The following is a 25,805-nucleotide window of genomic DNA, read 5'->3' on the forward strand; positions in this document are numbered from 1 at the left end:
GGCGGTGGCGGGCCGGGAGGCGGCAGAGGTTGCTATCCCTCACTTGCACCGTCGTCCCTTCGAAGGGAGCGCTCGCTCTACCCGAGTTGCAAGGAGCCATCATCCCCGCTGTAATCTAGCTGGACTACGTTTCCCTTTTAACCTCTGCCCCCCCCACCCCAGCCCTCCCCCCCCCAGTCCTTCTAAGACTGGATTAACAAAATTCATCCCAGAGCGGTGAGAAACACCAGTTGTGAAGGTATTTGCTGTACTTGTCCCTTTTGGCCTGGAAGCCATCGACAAACCAACAGCAATTCTCTTGCATTCCGCCATTTGCTGACATCATTAAGCCAAAATATACATCATTTCTAGCGAAGCCCCGTGGAAATCCCATCCTCGCTTGCCGGAATATTTGCTTTCTGTGAGTACCTGCATCCACCCCATCAACCTCCCGGGCATTCTGGGGGGCAAACGTGCAGCGGATCCTCCGTGGGCCAGGCTGGGCTGTGTTGCCCCCAGCCCGCAGCCCCCCACGATGCCCCAAGAGCCGCACTGGCGGGCGGGCAACAAGACCACCAAGACCAAGGCACACAGCAGCCGCAGCCCTCCCCGTGCCCGTGGCACCACGTCCCGCAGCGGTACCCAGCCTTCGCCCGACTGTCCCTAGGAGCGGAAACCTCCCACCTAAGGGAAGGGCTGAGGGCTGGGTGCCGACGCGGAGGGCGGCCGGCCCACCCGAGGCCCCTGCCGCTCTGCCCCGGCCTCTGAGCTGTGCTCAGAAATCCACCTTAAGTGTCCAAAAACCTCAGTGGAGAGTCCTGCACTGCTGTCCTCGGTGTCGCCCGCAGCCCCGCCGCCAACTGGCAGCTGCTTCCGTCCAGTCGTTTGGAGACAGAAACTCAGCAGCAAAAGAAAAATTTAACCCGCGCAGGGAAAGGCCCTGTTCCAGGCTCAGGAAAACTGAGACGGGACCCTCTGCAGCAGAACCACACGCGGAGGAGGAGAAAAGTCTGGGGAGGGCAGGGGAGAGGGAGAGGGAGGCCCACGGGAGAGGAGTTTTAGGGCTCAGAGAGGTCCCCCCATTCAGAAAGCCCCTGGATAACCTGCCCACCCTCGCAGCTCCTGCGGCGTGGAGGAAACCCTTCCCACCGCGCCGCGGGACAGCGGGTGCCTCCGGCCGCCTCGGAGCAGCCCCAGCTGCTGCCAGCCCCCAGGGGAGCCCCGTGGTCAGGGGATGATGGCGGCTATCTCTGCACCCACCTCTCAGCCCAGGCTCAAGACGGGGCCCGGGGGACCCAGCCCCTCGTTAAGGGGGTGCTCAGGGCTGGTCGTGGGGCAGAGAGGTGCCGCACCGCCATGCCGTGCCCAGGGCGGGCGGCTGGGGCTCCACTCGGGCACTGGTTGAGCAGGGACACGGTGCCGCAGCTGCCCGCCCCCGCGGGGGTTTGCCGGCGGGGGGAAGCCCCTCGCAGCAGGCCCCATGCAGGGGCGGCTGCACCGCGGGAGGGCAGCGAGGGGGCTCCAAGCCACCACGGCCACGCAGGAGCCGGGAAAGCCCTCGCGCCTCGCCCTAGCGCCAGGAGGCTAACGGCCAGCCCGCGGCACAAAGCACGTGCCCTGCGGCAGCCGAGCGCCAGCCGCCTCCGGCCACGGGGCTCGGGCTATGCTGGGGCACCCTGGGAGGACATCAAGCAGCAGCACGGGGATGCGCCGGGGCCTGCTCGGGAAGCCTCAGGTGCTCTCCTGGAGAGGCAAGGAGCAGAGAAAATGGTGCGCAGTCACAGGTACCGCATCCAGAGCCACGGTGCCAACTGCCCCCAGCCAAATCTTCATGCCTTGTCCCCGCACAGAGCCACAGAAAAGCCCCATTCAGAGAGGACTGGGGAGGGTCCCTGGGCTGAACCCCACTACCCTGACCACCACCAGCGAGGACCGGGGCTGCGGCAGGGTCTGGTGAGGGTCTGCTCACGCTCCAGCCTCCCCCACGGGCCCGCAGATCTCAACGCTTGCTACTCTCCACAAGGAAGGCCCTGGCCTAGGTCCATTCCCCAAATCCACCGGAAAACTGACAGCCTCACAGGGACGCAACGGACATCTGGGCAAGCTCATCATACAATCAGTGGCACGGGGTTGTGCATGAGGTGGACACACAGAGCACAGGAGGGCATGACTCACAGACGCAGCACTGTCAAGTCTTTGGAGAAACTTGCATGAACACCATCAGTTAATTTGCTTTGTTACTTTTGTGGGGGGTTTGATTTTTATTTCCATGGTGCATCCAAAGACAAGTTGTCCAGCAGTTTGCTCAGAACCCCTCGGTTTTCAACTCCTAGGATATGTTAAAGAAGAAAGCACTATTTTAATGTTTGTCTTTTTTAAAAAAATAATTAAAATAATTTGCATAGCTAAACTGTTGATCTAAGGCTTCTATGAATGGTGTGGTTATGTTTGACAGACAATGTCCATTAAACAGAGAAAGACACTAGGAAAGCCCCATAACATTTTTTATTATGTTTCCATAACACAGGCGTGCACACCCCCCCACCTCAGGAAGGGAGGTCCTCATCTTCCAGCACCCCTTTGATGGAGGATGTCAGGACATCCTGCCCTTTCCTACACCCACTTGGTCCCAGCAAACACCAGCAACCACAGCTTCCACGCCCCAAGAGGTCCCCTACAAGCTACCACTGCTCCAAGGTCCCGGCCATGCTCCAGGGACATCCCACACAGGCGAGCACATCTCCTGCCTGGTGACATCCAGATGTGACACAGAGGTTCCCAGATTTCAAGTCTCCATCCTAACGCGTTCACACACGCAGTCACCCGCACCCAGTCCAGCTGCGCTTGGGTAGCCCAGCCTCTCCTCGGGAGCCCTGGCACCGAGACGAGCAGCCAGTGTGTTCGCTGGCGGGGCGAGGGCCAGCCTCTGCAAACGTGTGGAGGCTCCCTGCGTGGGGGAAGGCTTTCCTCCGCTCCCTGCGTGGGGAAAGGCGGCTCCCCAGCAGGAGCTCTGCCTTCCCAACTCCACACGCCTCGCAGCCCTCCTCCTCACCGGGAATGAGCAGAGGAGGCTTCCACACGTGTTCCTCCACCTGCCCCAGCGTGACAAGAGCACTCCATCCTCCCTCCAGCTGCTGCAGAACGCCTGGAGCAGCTCCTCCCTGCCCTGGCACGATCCCCCGATGGGGCACATCCAGCCAACGCCACACAGGTCAGCTACAGGCCACGTCCGCAGCTGGCCCTGCTTCTAGGCTATGCTTTGGTCAACCGGCTGCTTCTCCCCACACAGACAACCCAACAAGCAACCACTGCATGATGGAGGCCAGCATTTTATTTTTTTTTTAATATGGAAATTAATTTAAAAGTAGAAAGAAAGAGTCCCCCAAACAATAAATATTATGCCTTCATGAAATAAATTAATGTAGAGATTCTGTGCAGGGGGAAGTCGCTCCAATCACATATTCAACAGCAACCGGCACTGGGTCCAGTGTCCCCTCCCAACCTTCTCCACTGCCTGGTGCAGTGGAGAAGCAGCAGCGAGCCCACCTACCCCTGGATCTGGTGGGCCACGGCGGGGCGAGATGTGGCCTTCACACAGCCTGGCAGGGCCACGGAGCCGGGGAAGTCACCAGGATTCCCCTCCGATGGCCAAAGATGTCTAGGATTGCTCCACTCATCTGGCACACAGAGCTGGCATCAGAACCACAGGACCAACCTACCTTGGATGGGACCCTCCAGAAGGGCCCGGGGGAGCCCCCCACCAGAACCCTGGCCTCCTCACTGTGGCAGGAGCCTGCCTGGAGCCCTCACACTAGTTTCATGTGAATTTGAAGAGGATGACAAATTTTTTGTGGGGTGTTTTGTTTCTTTTTTTTCTTTTTTCTTTTTTTTTTTTTTTTTTTTTTTTACATCAATCCCCCCGCCCCCCCCGCCCCAACATACACGACTTAGAAGCCCCCCCACTCCCTCCCCGGTAAAAATGCTTCGTCTCCAACCTCTGCTGGAGTTGCCCCCCCCGGCCCACACCTCCGGGAGTGAGAGAAGTTCACAGATAAGGCAGTTCGTGTGAGAGGGAGCTCGGCCCTGCCAGCGGTCAAGCCCGTGCCTCCAGGCCTGAGAAAGGCAGTGACTCGCAACACCAAGCCTCCCCCTTTCCAGACAAGACAGAGAACAGAGACAGACAGACAGACAGAGCGTGGGAGGGAGGCACTCCTATGGTTTGCATTGCTGCTTCCCTCCTTCCCTGGCTCTTGCTCCCCCAGCCCTCGCAGGTCCGCTCTATCCCCCTCCCATCTCCCAGCCCCTAATACAATTCAGATCCGTGACAGCTAAAAAACAACAAAACAAAATGAAAAGAACAAAATGACCCCCACGCCACACCCTTCGCATCCTTCTCCACCCACTGCCGTGGCCCAGAGGGGAAATCCTGACTCCCAAAAAGGTCCTGCAATTTTTGCCTCCTGGCAGAGCTGAGACCAAGCAGGAGCTGGGCCCATTATTTCCCTGTGATCTCTATAACATCGTCGTCTTTGTCCTCATCATTAGAGCTGCATCCCACCTCTGGGACCTCCTGGGGTTCAAACTGAGGCACCTGGGACCGAAGGAGGCCCCCGGCCGGGTAGCCCGAGTGAGGGGACATGTAGCCAGGGTAGGCAGACGCCATGCTCCTGGGAAGGCTGCTAGGCAAGACGGGGGCTGGGAAAGGAGCAAACATCCTGGGCTCGGGCAGGAGTGACTGCGTGAAGGGAAGCGAGTAATTGGGCAGCACCCCTGTCAGAGAAGGGTTTAGCATGAATGAGGGGACGCTGGCGGTGGCTGAGGTAGCAGCAGAAGAGCTGGCGGTGCCGGCTGTCAGCAGAGGGTCAGTAGTCACAGGGAACACCAGATGAGGGTCTGGGAGTAAATTGGGCAGCTGGTAATAAGAGGAGCCAGTGCCCATGTACAAGGAGTTTCCTGGTTGGGAGGCAAATGGATGGGTTAGGTTGTGGTTTAAAGAGACAGGAGGCATGGCGAACCCACCAGAGACGGGGTACCCGTGTTCGTACGGCTGCACGGATGATGGCAACTGGCGCTTCTTCTGCTGCCTGCGGGCTTGCTCCTCCGGAGCCGACGGTGAGGTCGACTTGCGCTTATTGCCCCGTAAGTCCAACACCGAGTGGGCATCGACGTGCTGGCTGGTGGCCGGCAGGGCTGAAGACACAGAGGGAGCCATGCAGTGAATCCCCACGCGCTGCTCAGCTCCTCGGGCTGCTAAGCCAGGCGCGTTGTCCGTGCGAGCAGGGTGGCCTTGCGCTGCGTTGGTGCTGGGAGAGCTGTGCCGGGACTCCCGGGCAGCTGCTGCCTCCGCGTACTGCTGCAGCTCGCTGATGATCTCGGGGCTGTCAGGGGATATGGGCCGAGTGAGCTCCTCCGCGCTGGGGAGCTGCGGTGATGAGGCACTGTGTCTGCCATTGCTTGTGGACTCCAGCGAAGAGCTCTGGGAGCCTGGAAACAATGAGATGGAGCAGGTGTGAAAGACAACCTTGGAGAAAAACCTGGGGGCCAAGAAGCAACAGTGAAAAGGAAGGTGGGGATATCATGGGAAGATTGTGGGGTCAGCTCTGAACACAGGCGTGATGGAAGGCAGCCAGGGAACACCGCCCCGGACACTTGGGTAGGAAAGCACATGAGCAAGCCTCATGCAGTGCTCACAAGCCACTACCTGAGGCAGCTGTCCGACGATCTTCATTGCCCTTTGGCTTCCCAGTGGTCCGGATAGCAAAAATCCGCCCATCACTGGTCCGGATATACGTCCCTGGAACAGAGGCAGAACAACTTCATGCACGGTTTCCGTGAGCCCGCGCAGGCAAGAATAGGACAGCAGTGCTGCATAAGGCCAGCCCACAGATCATGCAGGGAGATCAGTGGGGTCTTCTGCCCCCTTCCTCACTCCTCATTTCCGCCCCTTCAGCTTTCCCAGGTTGGAGCTCACCCCCTCCCAATGTGCCGCCAGTGGGAAATGTGGAACTTCATGCCTGGGACTAAGTTTGCTCTGGGAGCACGGGGAAGTGTTTGGCTGCCCCAGTACATGCAGTGGGCATTGTGAGAATGAGACACCCAGCCACAAAGTTCAACAGCTCCTCTCAGAGGCGACAGCAGCCACAGCTGCAATAGCCCTGAAGCATCAGCTACAACAGCACACCCAAAGCATGGGCTGCAACAGAGCCACTGCAGAGTCCCAATCTCCTCCCCTTCTTGCTTCTTTTCCTCTCAAGGGATTGATTCATGCTTTTACATCCTTTTCTTTGCTAATTAGCATTGGCTAGGACCCTATCCACAAGTCCTACCAAGACAGAGAGACTTACCTTTTGTCCCTCGGATGATGTGGATGCTCTCGCCAGCACTGATTCTTGCCTGTACATCAGTGGATGTGTTTGTACCCGGAATCACAATATCTAGGAGTGGGGAAAGAAACAGAACAGTGTTCGTGAAATTACACACCAGCCACAGTCTGGAGAGGGAAGGTGCACCACCGAACCCCCTTTGCTTGCAGTGCAGTTGTCACTTCTAGCGCAGCGCATAGGAGAAAGTCCTGGGTTTATTTCTGAGCAGCACAGGAAGGCAGGAGAGGCTCCGAGGAAGCAAAAGCCATGCAGCTCTGGCACAGGATCTCCCCTATCCCAAAAAGGACAACTGGCGACAGTGTTGCAGGCCCTCTCATGGGGAGTTCGCTCCCAACAACCTGCCAGGCCCGTGCCCCTTGCACACCTGCAGGGAAAGTCCTCCAGGTGCAAGGGGACCACTCAAATGCAGAGAGGCAGTACCAGTGGCTCTGATGCCCGTCTGCCCCCACAGCCCATGTGGGCATCAACAACTCACCCTGCTCCTCAATTCACCATGGGCATCACAACTCAACTCACTGTGAGCATTGGCAACTCACCTGTGGTGGTGACAATCTTTTGCACAAAGACACCAGCTCGCTGTAGATAGTTGATGGGGAAGTTGACAGCGGGGTTGGAATTTGAGGTTGATCCTGCACTGCCCATGGGGACATGCCGGGGCATCATAGGAATGGGGGTGGATTGAACTGGGCGGACGCTTGCCACCGGCTTGTCCTCACCCTTGAGGGCTGGTCGCCTAGTGAGAGAGGAGGGAGGAAAGTGCAGTGTCCCCACTGACAGGGCTAAGCGTCCTCTGCCCCCTCCTTTCATGTCTACAGCACGGGAAGAAGGGGAAGGGGCAGGTACTCACCAGTTCCTCTGGCTAAAGGCAGGGATGCTCGTCAGACTCTGGTCACTGGCTGGGTAATACTGTGCGTAGGACGGCCGGGTGTAAGGGACGGATGCTCGCTTTTCCTCCTCATAGCTCTTCTTGGCTGCTTTCTTCTCTGCCTTGGTCAGCTTGTGCTCCTTCCGGTCGATCAGCAGTGATTCATGCTGAAAAGGCTCCTGCAACCCCACAGCACTGAGGTTTTGACACCAACACACCACAAGAGGGAACCAACATGCCCCAAATGGCAGCCACCCGGTCCCTGCATCAGCGCTGTCTCCATCCCAGGCTGGAGCAGGGAAGAGGGGAGTTGGGAGGCAGAGCTGGTCATGGCGAAGCGTGTGTGGGGCGATGCTGTGGATGTGACCAAGGCTCAGCTTGAAGAGTAGCAGAGTCACCTAAGCCGTTGCTCACCATTGCTAAGCCTGCCCAGCTAAGGCCATCCATGAGCTTACCATGAGCACACAGCAAAACCCACGAGCCAAAGGCGAGGCTAAGAGCGCAAGCATGAAGCCTGCCAAGATGTCACACAGCCACCAGAGCCTTGTGGTACCCGGCCACAGGCCCACGCTGCAGAACAACCCTACCAGTGAAACTCTTCACAACACAGGCAAGCGCTGGCTATCCCAGCTTTGAGAAGAGAGCTGGCAGCAAGCTGGGATATGCCACTGCCACCTTCCTGGCACAGCACCAAGTTGAAGAAAGGGGTGCCCTACAACCTGCCCAGGACAGACATGGCTCTAAATGTGTAGAAGATATTGCAGGGAAGGGCAGGGCTCTTAGGGCCCTCTCTAGAGGATTTTTTACCTATTCCTATCAGCACACAGATGCGTCCTTGCCACCATGTCCCCATCACACAGCCAAACTCCTCCAGACCTCTTCCTGCCTGTGCACTGCTGTGCCAGCAAGGAAGCAGGTTGGTCTTACCTTGGTGATGAGGTGAGGATACTTGAGACAGGCTAATTGTAGAACAGACTCCTTCATCTTGCTTGGATTGAGGGAGAGCTGAGCAGGGTCGGATTCCTCTTCCACAAAATGCAGCAGGTTCTCCACCTCCCGTCGGGTGAAGTTCAGCACTGGGTTCAGATCATCCACCACCCGATCTGGAAAAGAGGGAATGGAGTGAGCAGAGAAGGGAAGAGATGGGTACTGCTGCCTGCTGCCCTTCCTACACTCCTGTCCTAACAGAGCTCCCTCCTTGCAATCTGCGTGATCCTCAGAAGCCTTCTGCAAATGTCAGGGCAGGGAGAAAAATCATTGGCCTTGTTCAGAGATGAGCCTGTTTGACCAAGTCAGGCTGACAAATGCCTTGTGCTCCAGACTGCACAGCAATGCAGTGCAGGTCAGTGAGCTCCTGGCACGCAAAACATGAAGCTAATTACAGATGGTGTCCCATCTCGCATCGCAAGGCTGAAAACATACAAGCCCTGCGACAGGACTGCAGCCACATCTGTATGTGCCTTCCCACAAGTCCCACCAAAAAGGCTCCAGTTAATAACCAGGTACTGAAATTTACAGAACTCTCTTGAGTCGAAAGCTCAGAGAAGCAGCCACAGTCGCTCCCTCACAAGAGCCTGAAAGTTTTCCTTGGATGTTCCCTCCTGCACGCAGGGCAAATGGGAGCACATGGAGAAAACATCTCTATCCAGGACTCTCTCGGGAGCCAGGCCAGCTGCCAGGGGACTTCACCTCGAGTGCAAACCAGCATACTGAGCCGGTAATGCTGGGCTGCTGCCTCTGGAGTTGGGTTTCGAGACAAAGAAGGACACAGGCAGCAGAACTCTTTTTGGGTCACCACAACCCTCAGCCGCATGCTCTACGAGAGCAGCTCGACAGCTGGCACAAGCCAGCACAAAAGATACTTTTGGTACAAGGGCAGGTCAGAACACGAATGAATTAATTATTCTTGGCTCCTAAGTAAGCACTATCAGTCAAAGGTATCAATACATATTTTAATTTTGCTATTTTCCCTCTCTTGCTGTTGGAGAAATGGAGGTACAGAGCTGTTTAATAAGTAATGCCCCGTTTAAGACAAGTAATGCCCAGGCACAGGGGAAAACAGGATGACCACCTCCCAAGTCTCCAGTCTCTTGTAGCAACCAGGAGAGTAGCAGGGAAGGTAAATGGCACTGCATTGGACTGATAGCACGACCCTGCTGCAGGATGCTGGCTCTACAACCCCCACTGCTCTGCCATGAATTTCTTACAGGGTCTTATGTCACTACCAACTCATAAACATCAAACATAGCCCTAGGACAGTGTCTCTGTCACTTCTTTGGCTGTCTGCTTTTCAACCTTAAAAAAAGAAATTACGAAAACCACAGAAACAGGACTCAAAGGAGCTGAAAGGCGTGAGAGCCAAGAGTGGAGTGCCACGTCCATCCACACTTACCTGACATGCCCTGCTTGGAGATCTGGCGGTCGTAGATCTTCTTCTCAAGGGTGTAATCAGAAACCAATCTGTAAATGTGGCATGGCTTCTTCTGCCCGTAGCGATACACTCGGCACACGGCCTGGGCATCATGGCATGGGTTCCAAGAAGCGTCAAACACCACCACTCTGTTTGCTCCAATGAGGTTGACACCCAAACACCCAGCACTGGAAATTAAAGACAAATTTCAAATTGCTGCCTTGGCCAATTTTCAAAGCTTCTAAGCAGGACAGCCATCACAGCCAAGAGTCCTTGAGGTGTCTATGGAAAGTCCCCTCCAGCCATACAGGCAACTTCAAACCCATATTTGTTTTCCAAGACTGTTGTTAAGTTGTTGCAGGGGACTAAGGCTAAAATTCTATGCCCCTAGGGAATTCAGAAGCAGATGGCACTATAATCCCATAGAGTCTTGAGAGCATGTTATGAAGGAAGTTAAGAACTAAAACCCCATATGCATACATAGCATCAGTGCGAGTCCTCCGCTGTGCTTTTCTGCTCCAGCCAACTTACCGTGTGGACAAAAGGAAGAGCCAAACACAGGTGTTGCTGGGGTCATTGAACTGGTTAATCAGTCGTTCCCTTTCCGAGGCAGAGGTGCTGCCATCCAGTCCTGAGAAGGAAATTAAGGACACATTTAAAGGCTCTGTGTTTGGGGGAATCCCATCAGAACAAAACCACTTCCCAAACACTGAGCTTTGGCACTGGTTCCCAACCAGTTCTAGGTCTTCCTCAAGTCATGCACTCCAGGACTTCAACTGGACTACCCTGTACCTCTAATTTGCCCAGCCAGGCAGGTGCAACGCAGCCAGCCAGGTTGGGATTTGTTCAACTGAAAGATCAAGCAAAACATTACTCAAGCTTGGCAAGGCCAAGTGCTACAACACACCTACCCCATTAAGGCTCCGTATTAGGCAAGACAGACAGCAAGCAAGAGCAGCAGGCACAGAGGCCTCACATATGCTGGAAGCTCGAGGAACCAAGAAAAAGCGAAGTTGTGAAAGCCTTTGGCAAAACCCCATAGACTGGATCTGAGCACAGGGAATACTGGTCTGAAGGAGTGCAGGGGGTATTCATGTCTCTGTTCCTGGGCAGCAGCTTGCTTCTGGCAGCTCTGCAAAAATCAGGAACACCATATCCACTGCTCCTCTCAGTCCTGGCCTGTAAAGTAGCCACACAAAGCGACAACCCGTTGCCAGAACAAGATTTAAAGCTGGGGAAGAGGGGAGGAGGAATTCACAGCCCCGAGCTAGTGAAAGCATTCCACAGTGATTCTGGTTTGGGAAGCAAATCTAGAAAATAGCCAAACAGGAAGCAAAAAGTATCTTTTACAACTTAAAAAAGCACTAGTGTGTGAGATGTTAAAGATGTCTAACATCTTTTGGGTAAGATAGCAAAAAGAGGATTTAGAAATTATCAGTTAGTTGCCATCAAACTGACACTGCCTTCCCAAGCAACTGAAGTAAGAACAATCTGAAAGAGACTTCATCAGAAGAATGCTTCAGAAGAGCATTTTCACACCCAGGGACAACTACAAGAAGATGGTGGGTGACTTTCAGGAATTAGTCCATCACAGAGGATCAAACAGTGTCACACCAAAAGGGAGGAGGATTGGCTGCACTCACTGTAATAGTTGATGTTTCGGACCCAGTTGTGAACTCCTCCATCTGAGCCTGGAGGATTCGGCATTGGTCTCTTTGCCAAAAACTCTTCAATGACAGATAACGTGGACAAGCTCTGGCTGCAAAACCAAGATCTCTGTTCAGGAGAAAGCCCCCACAGCAGCAAAAGTGGAGTTATCAGAACTCTTCCCCAACCATGACAGCATTGATAGTTGTCAAACCCTGTTTGTGGCAGCACACCTCTCACTAGTAAACTTGATAGTGGCAGAAGTATAAAATCCATGGCGGAAAACCAGGATCTAATACAACAACGGAGAAAAGGGGAACTGCCACACCACTCGCCCCATGTTAACAACCTCCTAGCACCACAGGGGTTCAACTACTCCAGCATTTAGTGACTGTAGGATCAGCTGTTGATACTTTGCTTACCTGAAGACCAAGATCTTGTCTCCAAGCTTCACACTTTCCTCAATTAGGTGGAACAGTAACACCATCTTGGGTGAGTTCTCCAAGACTCCTGTCTGGTAATCACACAAGATGTCTTTGGCCTACCGAGAAATCGGAGACTATTATAGGTGGAGTTGCTCATTCCCTGTTTAGTTCAACAATCCTGTCTCAAGGCGAGAGAAATAACTCATTGCAGAGAGGTTATATACATCCAGCCATGTCCAGGTGACAATGTTACTCCCAACTACTGCTGCTACCTCCCATTCCAGAAGCTCCAAATGACAAACTTCTTTGAGTATGGATGAATGAGCATCCTTTTAACCTCTCATGACTCTCTACTCTATCTCAAGATCTCTCCTCCAGCCCGCTAGATTTACCACCATCTTATCTAGATTAAACTTCACCCTAACACCTTTTCTAGAATAACAAAGTTCACAGCCTTTTTGGTCAGATGAAAACAATGAGTTTTGAAAGAGTGTTGCCTGCACTCCTGCCTCACGAGAGCCCCAAAATCCCTACCTAGTGCCATGCAGACATGCTTATCAAGATGCTCTGTGGCACAGCAAATGGATGAGAAATCCCCAACTCTTAAACAGAAGAGTCTTTCCTTTGCTTTAGTTCAGAAAACTGCCCTAACAAAAAGAGGTACAGTCTTTCCGAGTAAGTATCTAGTCTATGTTTATCATAACTCTCCAAATGAAGAGTTTTCCAGCGGTGGTACTCACCCACTCATAAGTAACGACCTGATTTGCTCTCTCCTGAAAGGGGTTGAAGCCAACGCTCTGGAGGAACTTGCTATTGGTAGCTTCTCCAACTGGTGATGCCAAAGCATTACTCTCTGTTTTGACTTTAATTCCCTGAGGCTGGCAGCGGGAATTAGTACTTGCTGTGCCAAGGTCATCCACATCCAAATCCTGCTCGTTTGCGAGATTCTCCTTTTGCAGAGCTTCATACAACACATCTGGATGGTTCCAGATCTGAAGGAGCAAGAAAAGAAAGTGGTTAGGCCTGCGCTGGCCTGCTGCCTGCCAGTGATTGTGGACTGAAAGCCCCCACAGCTATTCTGAGGAAAAAACTAATACTTCGATCACCTCGTCACCATCCCCACATGGAACTGTAAGGCACTGCAGAGAAAGCCAGTCTGACTGCATTAAGGTAGTGAAAACAGAAAACATGACTCTGCCATGACACAAGGTATAAACCATCTTAACCAAGGCTCTCCTGACTTTAAAGCTGCCAAATTCTTTCCCTGAGAACAAAACAGAAGGCCGCTATGCACCCCACACAGCACAAATGCAGAGGAAGCTGCTTGTTTGCACTGCAGCAGGTAAATGGTTACGGTATCAGCCCAGTACCAGTTCAGCTGATGGCTCCAGGTTTCTTGTACAAACTTGAACAAGACATTTAACATCCCTGCACCCCAATTCTGGAAGCGGAAGACATTTAACATCCCTGCACCCCAATTCTGGAAGCGGGGATAACAATTCTGCTGGGCCACTGCAGGGCACTCTGAGGAGAGAAGATGCGCCTGGTCAACCACACTTTTATCTCCTGTTTTCACTCATATTCCTGCCTTTCCCTTACATACTAGAATATTTCTTTGCAGCTCCTGCCAAAACCTACCTTACAACAGACACAGAAAGCTTTGAGTGGGTTCAGTCCCAGCCAGCCACTGTTGCCTGCATCTCGGAACCGGTTCATGAACTCCGTATAAAGGGCCCGCTGGATCTTTGAAAGACGTACCAAAATGACATGTTCTTCCTTAGATGGGAGCTGAACCTTCAGCACATTGTGGCCTCGCCTGTGGAGGAAATAAAGAAAGAGAGATAAACATAGGGAAGGGAATTTCCCAATCTGATCTCTCTGTGGCTGGCTGAAGGGTAAGATTTTGACTTCTTGCCCACCTGGCTGCAGGGATAAAGACCTCTAGTCGCATGCTTCTCTAATGCACACTTCCGAGATACTCTCCCTGCAGCCAAATACCAACTGTAAGCACAATTACAGAGATCTCAAACGTTACAATCTTCTAGCACAGGTCACAGTGTTAAGAGGGTGATGAAAGTCCTGTTTTCCACAGCAGTTGAAAAACAGAAATAAGACCTAAGCTCTCTTTTTAGCTCTGCCAATGACTAAGACACTCCATCCAAATCACTGATCCAGTATCTTAGAAGCCTCATCAGAGAAACAAAGCTGATTTGTTTCCAGAGTGGTGGAGACACGTCACTTTTCGTAACTGAGGGTTCATGAAACACTTTCAGATCCTTCAGTAGAGGACGTCAGAAAGTGCACATCCAAATTAACTATTAAGACATCAAAATAAGCCTGCAGTTAGAGCTGTTGTTCTCCATTATCAGAGTCCGCGGTACCAAAGCAAACCAACTTCACTTCTACCCCCAAGGCAAAACAGAGCCATAAGGACCACTTTGCAGTTGACAGATTGAATAAGACAGAGATTCTGAGAGAATTATGGAGCTGCCAACCTAAGGATCTCCTCTGTGGTTTTCTCTGTATGCTTAAGATCCTCCCACAAAGACAGATAAGGTACCCATTTAAAACTCAAGCCTAAGAAGCTGGATCGATGGGCCGAGGTCAATTGTATGAGGTTCAACAAGGCTAAGTGCAAGGTCCTGCACTTGGGTCATAACAACCCCATGCAACGCTACAGGCTTGGGGAAGAGTGGCTGGAAAGGTACCCAGTGGAAAAGGACCTGGGGGTGTTGGTCGACAGCCAGCTGAACATGAGCCAGCAGTGTGCCCAGGTGGCCAAGAAGGCCAATGGCATCCTGGCTTGTATCAGCACTAGTGTGGCCAGCAGGACTAGGGCAGTGATTGTGCCCCTGTACTCAGCACTGGTGAGGCCGCACCTCGAATGCTGTGTTCAGTGTTGGGCCCCTCACCACAAGAGAGACATTGAGGGGCTGGAGCGTGTCCAGAGAAGGGCAACAAAGCTGGGGAAGGGTCTGGAGCACAAGGCTGATGGGGAGCGGCTGAGGGACCTGGGGTTGTTCAGCCTGGAGAAAAGGAGGCTGAGGGGAGACCTCATCGCTCTCTACAACTGCCTGAAAGGAGGCTGTAGCGAGGTGGGGGTCGGTCTCTTCTCCCCAAGTAACAAGTGACAGGACGAGAGGAAATGGCCTCAAGTTGTACCAGGGGAGGTTTAGACTGGATATCAGGAAAAATTTCTTCACCGAAAGGTGAAGCATTGGAACAGGCTGCCTGTGGTGGTTGAGACGCCATCCCTGGAGGCATTTGAAAGACATCTAGATGTGGTGCTTAGGGACGTGGTGTAGTGGTGGACTTGGTAGTGTTAGGTTAACAGTTGGACTTGATCTTAAAGGTCTTTTCCAACCTAAACGATTCTATGATTCTATAAGGCAGCATGATTAGCTGTACTGCGTAAACTCAGCAAACAAGCAGGCTAATTTGGGATGAAGGAGCTGTTTGCGTGGACTACACCATTAAGAACTCCTTATGGACTCACCGCTGCACAAAGCCTTCCAGTAGGCTATGCAGGACATGACTGCGATACCTCATGAGACGGACATCTTGAGGGGTGCTGTCAATACACTGCCCATTCAGGATAGGGCGCTCAAACATGTTGCTGAATTCCTGCCGTGAGCCTAGAAAGTCAGGTCGGACAAAGTCTACCATGCACCAATACTCAATGAGGTTGTTCTGGAGTGGGTAGCCAGTCAGCACCACCCGCCGGCGGGAGCGGATGTTCTTCAGGGCCTGCGAAGTGCTGGCATGGCAGTTCTTTATCCGGTGTCCCTCATCACAAATAACCACATCTGGGCCAGGGCGAGACAAAGCTTTCTCTATCCCTGAGGACAAGGAACATTAAGTGTTAGTTAGAGATGAATAAGACAAAGTTCTGGTTTTATATGGTCACCAACTTCACAGAAAGAAAAAGAGAGGTAGTTCTGAAAGACAAAAAAAGCAGTATTCATGGGTGGCAGAGAGCAAGGCTGATTCAGGAAATAAAATGTGACTAGACACTAGCTCCAATTTAGCATAATGTGGTAATGACCAGACATGACTGTCCCTTGATTTCTGCTCAATGGCCTGCTTTGCATCAAGTTCGGTGTCTTGCATCAGATCAGACTGGTAAATCTCACACAGACAAATCCCCAAGTTCGGTGTACTGACTTCCATGCTTACTTGCAGCTATTGCAAGAAACGAAAGACTCAACCAAAGCTCAACAACCTTCTGTCTCCAAAGACACAATCCTGCCCAGCAAAGTTTGATCATGTCAGGGATGCTAAAAGCAAGTTATAGGTTGTTTCCCTGTGCTGCCAGAGTTGATAGCCAGCTGGACAACAGGATCAAACTCTCTCTCGAGGACTGGCCTCCCACCTTTCAGAAGCTCTTGCTGCCGGTCTTCCTCATCCAAGTCAATAATGACAGGGCCAGCTTGTTTCTTTGTTTTCTTCTTCCTGCCAGTGGCAAAGGACTTCTTCAGTGAGAGGAGACGGTACATCTCATATCCCATCAGCAGCACACCACCCTCTATCACCCAGTCATTCACCACCTTTGCACGTGCAGCTGTCGTCCTGCAAAACAAACAAACAAACCAACCAAATAAACTATAAGCTTTCTCTTCGGTTTCAGTTCAAACCACTGGATTGGAGTCTGCTGAGAAAAGATGCGTTCAACTAATTAAAGCACTTTCTCCCATGAAATCAGACAGAGGAATACAATGAAGTTTCTTTACAAGACAATCTGGTACAGTGGAAAAGAAAAACGCCTTTTATGTTGCATGGGTAGCAGGGTTGAGAATGATAAATCCTTACAGGAACTGAGCTGTAGAAGTTTGTCATGTACAAAAGCATATCAAACTTGAGAGCATCCTTTTTAAAGAGCTGTTGAGGAGACTGCCCCTGCAAAAAACATTTTCAGAACGAGCTGCTAATGTATGTGGTTGTAATTGTCTAGTTGTTTATCCTTTGTTATTGTCTCTTCCAGTGCTAGTGTCCCTCAACTATTCCTTCCCTGCTAGCCTGCTCAGAATTGGTTCAGATCAAGACACTGTCCTCACTCAATGCTCCCAGAGCACACCAGATCCCATCCAATAGTAAACACATGGCTGGAGTAGCATCAGCAGATTCAAAGTACATTCCACCCAGGAGGTGAAGACCTCAACAGATAAGTGTATGAACATAGCCGATGAACTGAGAGTTCCCTAGGATCACTACACTGTCCTGATCCGTGCAAGACAAGTGACCCAGAAAGCAGCAGAGATCCACGAGCCAAGAATACACTCTACACCAGGCTGTAACTGCAATCCCTGATCTCTCCCTTCTGGACAAGAAGGCTTTGTATAACTTGCCAGAATCCCTCAAGGACAACACGATTCACAGAAAGTCAGTGTTGGGTAGAGGAATCCCTAAGTGTGTGAAAAATCTCAGGAAAAAAACCCAACATTTAAAATACAAGAGATGTGGTATAGGGGCCACATGCCTTACAAGTCCCAGGACTCTGATGGGACTAGCAGTGTACCACCAGGAACAAATCATAGCACTTCTGCTCCTCTCTGCAGAAGTAGCTCTGTTTCTGGAACTGGGTTCCTGATCTCAGCATATATGGAAGAACAGAAAAGTGCATCAGCAATGTGCGAAGGAAGTACAAGGTCTAAATATTGAGTGAGAGAGACAGTAAATCTCTCCCAGGTACCAAAATCCTCCTTTCAAGATGGCATCCACAACAAATGCAGAGTGGAAAAGATCTGGGAGTCAAGGGCAAAGAATTAGCCCAAACTAAGCAGTCTGCAACAGCAATTCTGAGACCAGTTCCATAAGACACCTTCCAAGAGCTCAAAAAGGCTTTTATTGGTACTCACTTGTGTTCATCATTCAGGATGTGGACTTTGAAGGTGCGGGGCTGGACCTCTTTGGAGTTATAATCAGGAGGAAGGTTTTCAGGTGCTGGGAGCCACATGTTGAATTCTGCTAGCCAGTTTTGGAGCGTATTCACCTGTAAAAGTTAGCCATAGAAGGATTAAAAACCCAACTGAGTCACTCAGGATTTTAAGAGCCGAAATGAGAATAGGGAATGACACCCAGCTGGGTGCAGACAGAAGGAGCAGACCACAGCATGCAAACTCAGGGACACAGGGAATGAAAGAGGGAGAGGAGCAGCAAGGGTATGATAGAGCTGCATGTGAGACGGGACACTAATCATTCTCCTCTACACAAAGAAAGTAGTGCAAGGAAGCCCTTCAGCCAGCCCTTTACATGAGCTACTTACAGGTACAATGGCAAGAACAGTCTTTGCCTCCGTGTGTCGAAAAAGTACATCCAAGAAAGAGATGACCTGTATGGTCTTGCCCAGGCCCATGCTATGTGCTAAAATACACCCAAACCCACTGCTGGTTTTAAATCTCTCCAAGGACTCGACCAAGTTGTCATACAGGAATCGGATCCCACCAATCTAGACAGAAAAGCAGAAAACGTATTAGAATGGTGGGAGAAAACAACAAGATAGGTAAGTATTTACGGAGTGGCAAGCACATTAGGATTGCATAAACCATGAAAATATAAAGGGGATGTTTCAAGTTCACTACAGTATTCTAATCTAGGGAAGACTCAGAAAGTCAATATTTTTAGATACTCATAAAACTTTCAGAGAATATAACAATAAATCAAAATTCATTTGTAGCCAGAGAATCTGAATTGGGGTCGATTAATTTCTTTATAAATATATTTTTAAAATGTTCATCTAAATATACGAAGAAAAACGTTCCTGTCTGTGCCAGATATCACCACACCGTCCGTCACCAGGTCACCCAGGTAAAAAGCTTCTTGGGCATCACAATGAACTCTAATTCTTATAAAGTATTTTGCCTTTGAGAGCTGAAGGAATTTTGTAACAAGTATAGCCAGAAACAGGCAATACCTTCTTATCTCTTTTATCTTGTCATTGAAGATGAGTATGGGCTCTTGAAATAAGAGCTAAATACTCTGGTTATCATATGATAACAATAGCCAAAGTTATACATAGTCCTGGCCTTCCTTTAAGGATTGTCCTTATCGTTTGACTATCCACAATAGCCGCCACCACAACCACACCGGTCACAGATCTCACCAAAGAAGTTCTGCTGAGATTACAAGGCAGGCTTGCCTGAATTCATCGCATTTTCAAGGCTAATAAAGCCTACCTGATGGGGTTTTACTGCATGTGCAAGCTGGGGAGCCAGGAAAATGTCCTCCTCATTTGGTGGATGATTGATGTTGACAATGACTTGCCCCAGAGCATCTGACTGATTTAAGGCATCATTCACATGAGAGCCACTGCTCTCTTCACTGCCGTCCTCCTCTCCTTCATTGCCAGAGTCACTGCTGTCCACAATTTGGAGGGCATCATCCTCTCCTGAACTCAGCTCAATCACTTCTGTAAAGTAACCAAACCAGGAGAGAATAAGGGCAAAGGTTAACTTGACATCAGGGTTTATCATGCATGGAAAAAACCTCGTATCTGGAAAACAAGGCTACCACCTTCTGCAATTCCACACTGGCCTAATGACCTATTCTGAACAAGCAGGCACAATACAGGCACACGTCAGGTCCCTCAGGCCAGCATGAGTTTCCCCATGTTTCAGAGAACATTAATTTGGGCTGATCCAAAGAGAACATGAGACTGTTTCTGTAAGTGTTTTAATGTTCTCCTCCATTTGTCGTCTTAATTCTCAAACCCAGACATGCATTTTACCTGTTGATAAAATGTCTAAGGACCACCATGGAATCAGGCACTACTCTACCGGAATGGTATAAAGGAGTCAGGTTAGATCCATTTGGGACAAGGGACACAAAACCCAATTTCAGCTGCAGATCGGAATACTTAGATGCTCCTTTTATATACAGCAGATGATGCCACATCTCATGTAAGCTTTCTTCAGCACAGCACTGAGCAAAGTTAAGTGCATTTATAAAGCAGAAATAAACACAAGTTCACAAGAGTGCCTGATAGGCGAGGTTATGAATGTCAGTTTAGGACTCAAAGCCCAGAACTGGCCATATATTTGGAAACCAGTAGGCCTACAAAAATCTGAAGTTATTCACTACTGGAGCATTTGACTAGATGAAAACAGGAGGCTTGTGGCTAAATAAAGAGCATATTGTGAGAAGACCAGGCTGAGGCAATTGGTCACTTACCATCTTTAATGCTATTTTTTCCTTTAGCATCATCTTCACTGCCACTGCTGGTACTATCTAGGCAGATCACTTCCTCAGCCAGGACCTGAGGGGGGAGCTGGGTAGCCTCTGCTGTTCTGAAAACGATGTCCTCTACAAACATAAATTACAAACAATAAGTAATTCATAATAATGGGGAAGGAGACAAAACTGTTCAGACACCAGACAGTATTTCCTTCCACTTTTGCTCCAATAACTTAGCCCTGGAATTTTCCATAAGAGACTCTCACTGTCTACAGTACTGCTATGACTCAGCTTCCTGGGTCACAATCTCCTCCTTTCTCAATATGCCAAAACAATAGCCCATTGCTGATGGCACCCTCTCTATGGCATGCCCTGGCTGGGGCAGACTGACCACGCAACATGCTAAAGTCCCCCTTTTTTTTTTTTAAATTCTTTTTTTTTTTTTCTTTGGGTCTCAGAAGTAAAAGCTGTTTTTCATCCAGCAGAGAAAGTACCAGCTGCTGAAGGGATGATAACTGTCCTTTGTTAGTAGGGACACTGCAATAATTATATCCCACATATCATAAACAACTTTTGCTGATCAAGACCATTTGTTTGTGTGTTTAAGTATTGCCATGTGGGGAGAGAGGCTAGCTAACAGGGCCAAATAAGCACTGCTGCAGTGACTCAGCAAGCAATGATGTTCTTCTGGGGCTGCAACCTAGTCCACAACAGTTTAAGTGTTTTAAATAGCTTATTCCTTCCCCCCCATGCAAAAATGTTTTGAACACTTGCACTTAAGGAAGAATATCCATTTTCTCAAGAGGCAAAGTCAACTCAAGAACTCCTTACCCTGACACAACTTCCAACTGCACTTCTCTGCCCTTTACACTAGTCTGAGAGGCCGTGCTACAAACTAGATCACTGAAATGATCCAGGTTAGAAGACAATGCAAGATGACATATTCACTGGAAGACAAGGGTGATGCTTAACCATTTATACTGCCTGCTATTTCCCTGCTTGCTGAAACATGCAGGTTTCATCATGAACATATGTGCACCCAGTCTAACATCATGAACATATGTACACCCAGTCTATTGTTCCACTATCCCTAGTACCGGACCCATGCATTACCAGACCATTCATAGTACAAATATGATCTGGACCAAGGACACGGCATTTCTGTCAAGTCCATTGGTTTAAGCTTCCATACCAGTTGGAAAGACAAGAGACCCATTCCAGCATCCCGCTTACACACAATTAACTTGTCAAAGTATCTTCAACAAAAGTTACCTGGCACCTTTCACCAAGCAGCCACAGCATCTTGATTCAGAACTAGCTCAGAGTGGAACTGACTATGCTGAACCGACAAGTGGTTTGGAACTGCCATTTCAAGAGTTTACACTTGAAAGTCCAAGTGCAGCACAGATTCATAGAATAGTTTGCGTTGGAAGGGACCTTTAAAGGTCATCTAGTCCAACCCCCCTGCAATGAGCAGGGACATCTTCAACTTGATCAGGTTGCTCAGAGCCCCATCCATCCTGACCTTGAATGTTTCCAGGGATGGGGCATCTACCACCTCTCTGGGCAACCTGGGCCAGTGTTTCACCACCCTCATTGTAAAAAATTTCTTCCTTATATCTAGTCTAAATCTACCTTTTTTTAGTTTAAAACCATTATCCTTTGTCCTATCATGGACAAGCATGGTACTACCTTCTTCTTCATTCAGCTTCTGTCCTTAAAAATCCTGCTTCAGGTGGCATCTCCCAGTACTTACCAGGAAGAAACTCTAGGGGTACGGTTGGGATAGTGGCTGGATAATCCTTCCGCTGCTGCTCTAGTCGTTTCCTTCTCTCCAACTCTTCCTGCTGGGCTGCTTTTGTCACGGCTTCCAGTTGGTCCTCACGCAACAGCTTTCTGAACACAGGAGCAAACAGAGAAACATGATTTGGTTACACTCAATTTCTTCCAAAAACCTGAATGGCTGTACAGCTGGCTCAAAAGATGATTGACAAGCTCCAGGTAGTCTGTCAGGACTGTCTGATGTTCCAGACTAGGAATATCATTGCCAAGGGTATAGACAAATTCTACAGCTATTTCAGGACTGAGCTTCCCAACTCCAGGTAACACTACTATTACTCAAGGAAAAGACAAAAGTTTGACAGAAGCAAAATAATGAAAGGAGGAAAAATGTGAGTGGGTAAGTATATACTTAAGCTAGGTTATCATAGACTAGTTCTATCTGGAAGGATGTTACTTATGGCTATGAACTTTATAAACACAAAATGCACAGAGTCATGCAAAGAAGATATACAGGAAGAAAAGGTATCAATTCCCCCACAAAAAGTCATCACCCTGATTCTTCTCCGACACAGTATTTTCAGGAACTAGGGCCTCTAATAGCTTTAACAATTGTTTCAAAGGATGCTCTCAAAGCACCTTACTTTTACAGGTAATTTTCATTACTTCCAGAAGTTGCTTTTCCCCTGCTTCAGTTTCACATGTGCAGCCCTGGAAATGAAGGCTCTTTTGCCAGAGGAGAGGTGCAGTACAAGCAGTGGTAAAAGCCAGCTTCCTCTAACTAGCCTTTAAATCCACCCAATGCCACACTGCAGGGACATCTCCTCCATCCTAATGAAGTCTCAGTTTCCAAGGCCTACTCATTCCTCAACACTCATTCCTTCGGCTTTAAGAAAATCAATCTGCACAAGCTTATGAACCAAAGACCACCAGCACGTTACACACAGGACAAAAGAGCCACTTGCTGCCACAGGAGTCCCTGCTCCATTATGACTCCTCTGAGCATTTTAGATCCCCTTGAACAAAATTTCATAGTGAATTACCACCTCACAACCTGTCCCAGAATATATGTGGTGACTTACACTATCAAACAATTACTGCTTTATAAAATTCAGGTGAAATTGATTTCCGGCATTTCAGTCACCAGTCACAGTATCACCATTCCTGCCAACAAGTACCCAGGATAGTAGAGGGAAGGACTATATTTTAGGCTGTTTGCAATAGGATCCTCATCAGCAGATATCTGACACTGGATATTTACTTAACGGTGGTGCTGTTTTTCAATTACGTGTCTCAAAAGCCAGCAGCAAGTACACAATTTTTGCAATATATTCCATAACCAAATATTCACTCTTCTGAAATACCAAACAAGTCTGCACCCACATGCAGCACTCCAGTCTGAGATCATACTACTCCCACTGGTGAAATCCTAAGGTTTTGGAAAAGAAAAGCCATCTGGTTTTCCAGCAGTGGCAAAATGTAGCTCAGAAGCTAAGTCCAGAGATTCCATTTTTACCCAAAAGGCTATACAGGACCCTAGCTCTTTCTGTCCTGCTGCTGCTTACCTTATGTTCCTCCGCATGTGAGACGGTTTCTGAGCCCTCTTCTTTTTGGTGTCCTCAGAGGCCAGGCTCTTGTGCTGGTTCTGCAAGAGTCGCTCTGCCCGCTCACTCTGAGATGAGGTAGTTGAAGTAGAGCGCTGCCATTCTCCATCCTCCGCGTGTTCAACATGGTCACCGCTGAACACTGCTTCCTGGGGTTGGTCTGAAAAGACAAGGAGGTAATGACATGAGAACAACGGTGCCAGGCTGGCAGCTGGCTTTTACATGAACATTCATCAGCCAACAATCCCTATTCTCACTTGTTTGCAAGCATGTTTCTCTGAGGGTCAAAACTGGGGTCCTTTCCAATAGTGCCACTCAAAGAGTATTAAAAAGTTTTACGGTGAAGGGTCTGTTCCCAGTGAAAGCCAAGACTAACAGCACTCAACACAGCCCAAAAGCGTCCTGACAAGAAAACAAGGCAAAATTATTTCAGTCCGCGTAGAGCACTTGCTGCCCCTAAGGGCCTGTTTTCCTACAGCGGCCCAATGAGCTCCAATTAAAACAAGGAATTTCAATCTCTTTTTCTTTGTTTCACAACATTCAAGTGGGGCAGAAATTTCCATTTATATGACACCTGTGTAATCATCTTCCAAGTTAACAGAACATACCCCGCAAGAGGTTATCTGGTTCAAACACTGGGTCATGGCTTAACAGGCAGCTCAGTGGTTTTATCACCAGGCTCCACTATCATGATTTAAATGGTAACTTCTGGCAAGCTTTTTTAAAAACAAAAAGTAAGTGGCAATACTCTTTCCACATTATAAACCACATGCACTCCTTTTTCTCTACATTCTCCTATTTTCAGACTTGCATTAATGGCTGATTTCAGTCTTAAAGCACTATGTGAAATGACACCTTGTTCTATGTGACATTTTGCTCTTCAACAGGCTGCCAGTGACCAAACTAATGCTTGCAGAGCACAGAAATGAAATGTTTCTGTTCAAAAGCTTCCCTTGAAGTAAACTGTTTCTGACAAGCCTTGTAATAGCTTCTTTGAAGCATCTTGTCCCCTTGTGTCAGGCAAAGAGATACCCTGAACCTCATCTCATAATCAGTTTTCTTGCGTATACTGTGTATCTGAGCTAATGACTGAACTGAAATGACACTTAGACAGAACTTTGAAGAAAAGAAGACATCAGCGCAGAAGAATGTGGCAGATGAAGTAATACAGAACCAACAAGCATCACATTGTGACTCTGTGGGATCTGGAGACAAAGAGCATCCCTTCTCAAAAAGCTGGGAGCTTAAGTGAAGGATGCTTCAGTGTAGCACGTTGCATGTACAGGCACCTCTACAGCTGCCACGTTAACGTGCCTATTAAATTAACCTTACCACCAATATCACCTCTTAAAATTGAGATGATAAGAACTAGATGCACACCTTGGTCAAAAGCACCAACTTCGCAAGCTTCCTCTCCAGACATCCCACCAGACATGCCCCAGCATTTGCTCGAAGCCTATGTCAGAATCCATTTAGGACTTCAGGGCTCACCCCACCATGGGTCAATACCAGCAGAGCAGCTCAAACATTTCTGTGAACATCAGTCCCAGCAAGTCTTACACATACTAGAAAAACAGGTATCCACAACTTATGTGATGAAACAGATCTCATGATGAATGCAGGAAAGAGTTATGTTGTACGTGAGGACAAAGGCAAAGGAGTTCACCACAGTCACAGTAGTTCTCCTACCACAGCCAAGGTCTTGGAGCCCTGTCCCCCCACCATGCCTCCTTAAACTTACAAGCTCAGACATCACGCATCACATTCGCTTGCAGACAGAGAACTGGGCTGGGAATAAACCCAGTTTCCCAGGCTTCCCAGACAACAGCTCTGCTATGTGAGCTAGAGACACATTTTGGTCACATTACCTGCAATTCTTCAGCACTGTTTCCTTCCCCCCACCCCTCTCGACTCCTGGTTATATAACTAGATCAAAAGATTGGATGAAATAGGGCAAAGGGAAGCAGGGAGGCTGCACACGTGATCACATTCTCCGGGATGAGTCATTAAACCAGTGACTATCCTGGAGACAAACACTGCCGTGGTTACACTGCTGCCATCTCACCCTGGGCCCAGGGGACCTTGACAAGGCATTAGAGAGCACAAAGTCATGCCTGTCTGGAAGCGGAAGCACTTCTCTCCCCACACCCCAGCAATTACCCACGTCACCTCCTTCGGCAGCGACTCTGCCACCCGTGCCGTGCCGGGAAAGGGTGCCTTCAGGACGAGGGTGATGCTAACAAAATCCAAAGCCTCTCAGCAGCCCAAAGGTGAGGCCATTACGTGTCTCCTCTGCACGTTTTCATATTTGTTGTGCAATCCCTACGTAAACTCATTCCACCTCTGCATTTTACTTTTCTTTCTTCTTAGTCATGTGTAATACAAGCTCTGGTGAAACATACACACAGCTGGATCAGGTTATTTTTAAAAGATAATTCTCATCTGAGCAGGAGCCTGAAGCCTAAAATCTGACAATGAATTTGGCCCTGCACTGAGTACAGGCCCTCATCCGCCACAGCCATGGCTGCTCAGGCTGGTGTTTGT

At 49.5% G+C, this 25,805-nt stretch overlaps 1 protein-coding gene across 7 annotated transcripts in view; it reads right to left on the reverse strand.

The window, feature by feature from the left end:
* Window positions 1-2,207: 2,207 nt before the first annotated feature.
* Window positions 2,208-25,805, reverse strand: part of RAD54L2 (RAD54 like 2) — a 72,311-nt gene continuing 48,713 nt past the window's right edge. For 6 of the 7 annotated variants that reach the window (XM_075514398.1, XM_075514397.1, XM_075514392.1 and 3 more), the window contains 20 exons: window positions 23,223-23,421; window positions 21,635-21,774; window positions 19,876-20,007; window positions 18,882-19,114; window positions 17,972-18,154; window positions 17,565-17,698; window positions 16,082-16,278; window positions 15,206-15,548; window positions 13,348-13,525; window positions 12,450-12,701; window positions 11,707-11,825; window positions 11,281-11,396; window positions 10,169-10,268; window positions 9,620-9,825; window positions 8,155-8,330; window positions 7,210-7,406; window positions 6,899-7,095; window positions 6,324-6,413; window positions 5,681-5,773; window positions 3,979-5,463 (listed from right to left, as the gene is read on the reverse strand). In XM_075514398.1, the coding sequence (XP_075370513.1) occupies window positions 4,475-5,463; window positions 5,681-5,773; window positions 6,324-6,413; window positions 6,899-7,095; window positions 7,210-7,406; window positions 8,155-8,330; window positions 9,620-9,825; window positions 10,169-10,268; window positions 11,281-11,396; window positions 11,707-11,825; window positions 12,450-12,701; window positions 13,348-13,525; window positions 15,206-15,548; window positions 16,082-16,278; window positions 17,565-17,698; window positions 17,972-18,154; window positions 18,882-19,114; window positions 19,876-20,007; window positions 21,635-21,774; window positions 23,223-23,421 (4,274 nt within the window). In that variant the 3' untranslated portion in view covers window positions 3,979-4,474. Of the gene's footprint in view, window positions 2,309-3,978; window positions 5,464-5,680; window positions 5,774-6,323; window positions 6,414-6,898; window positions 7,096-7,209; window positions 7,407-8,154; window positions 8,331-9,619; window positions 9,826-10,168; window positions 10,269-11,280; window positions 11,397-11,706; window positions 11,826-12,449; window positions 12,702-13,347; window positions 13,526-15,205; window positions 15,549-16,081; window positions 16,279-17,564; window positions 17,699-17,971; window positions 18,155-18,881; window positions 19,115-19,875; window positions 20,008-21,634; window positions 21,775-23,222; window positions 23,422-25,805 lie in introns of those variants that run through there. The other variant, XM_075514399.1, reaches the window with a different exon arrangement.

Source organism: Mycteria americana, chromosome 11 (assembly GCF_035582795.1).
Source record: "Mycteria americana isolate JAX WOST 10 ecotype Jacksonville Zoo and Gardens chromosome 11, USCA_MyAme_1.0, whole genome shotgun sequence".
NCBI lineage: Eukaryota > Metazoa > Chordata > Aves > Ciconiiformes > Ciconiidae > Mycteria > Mycteria americana.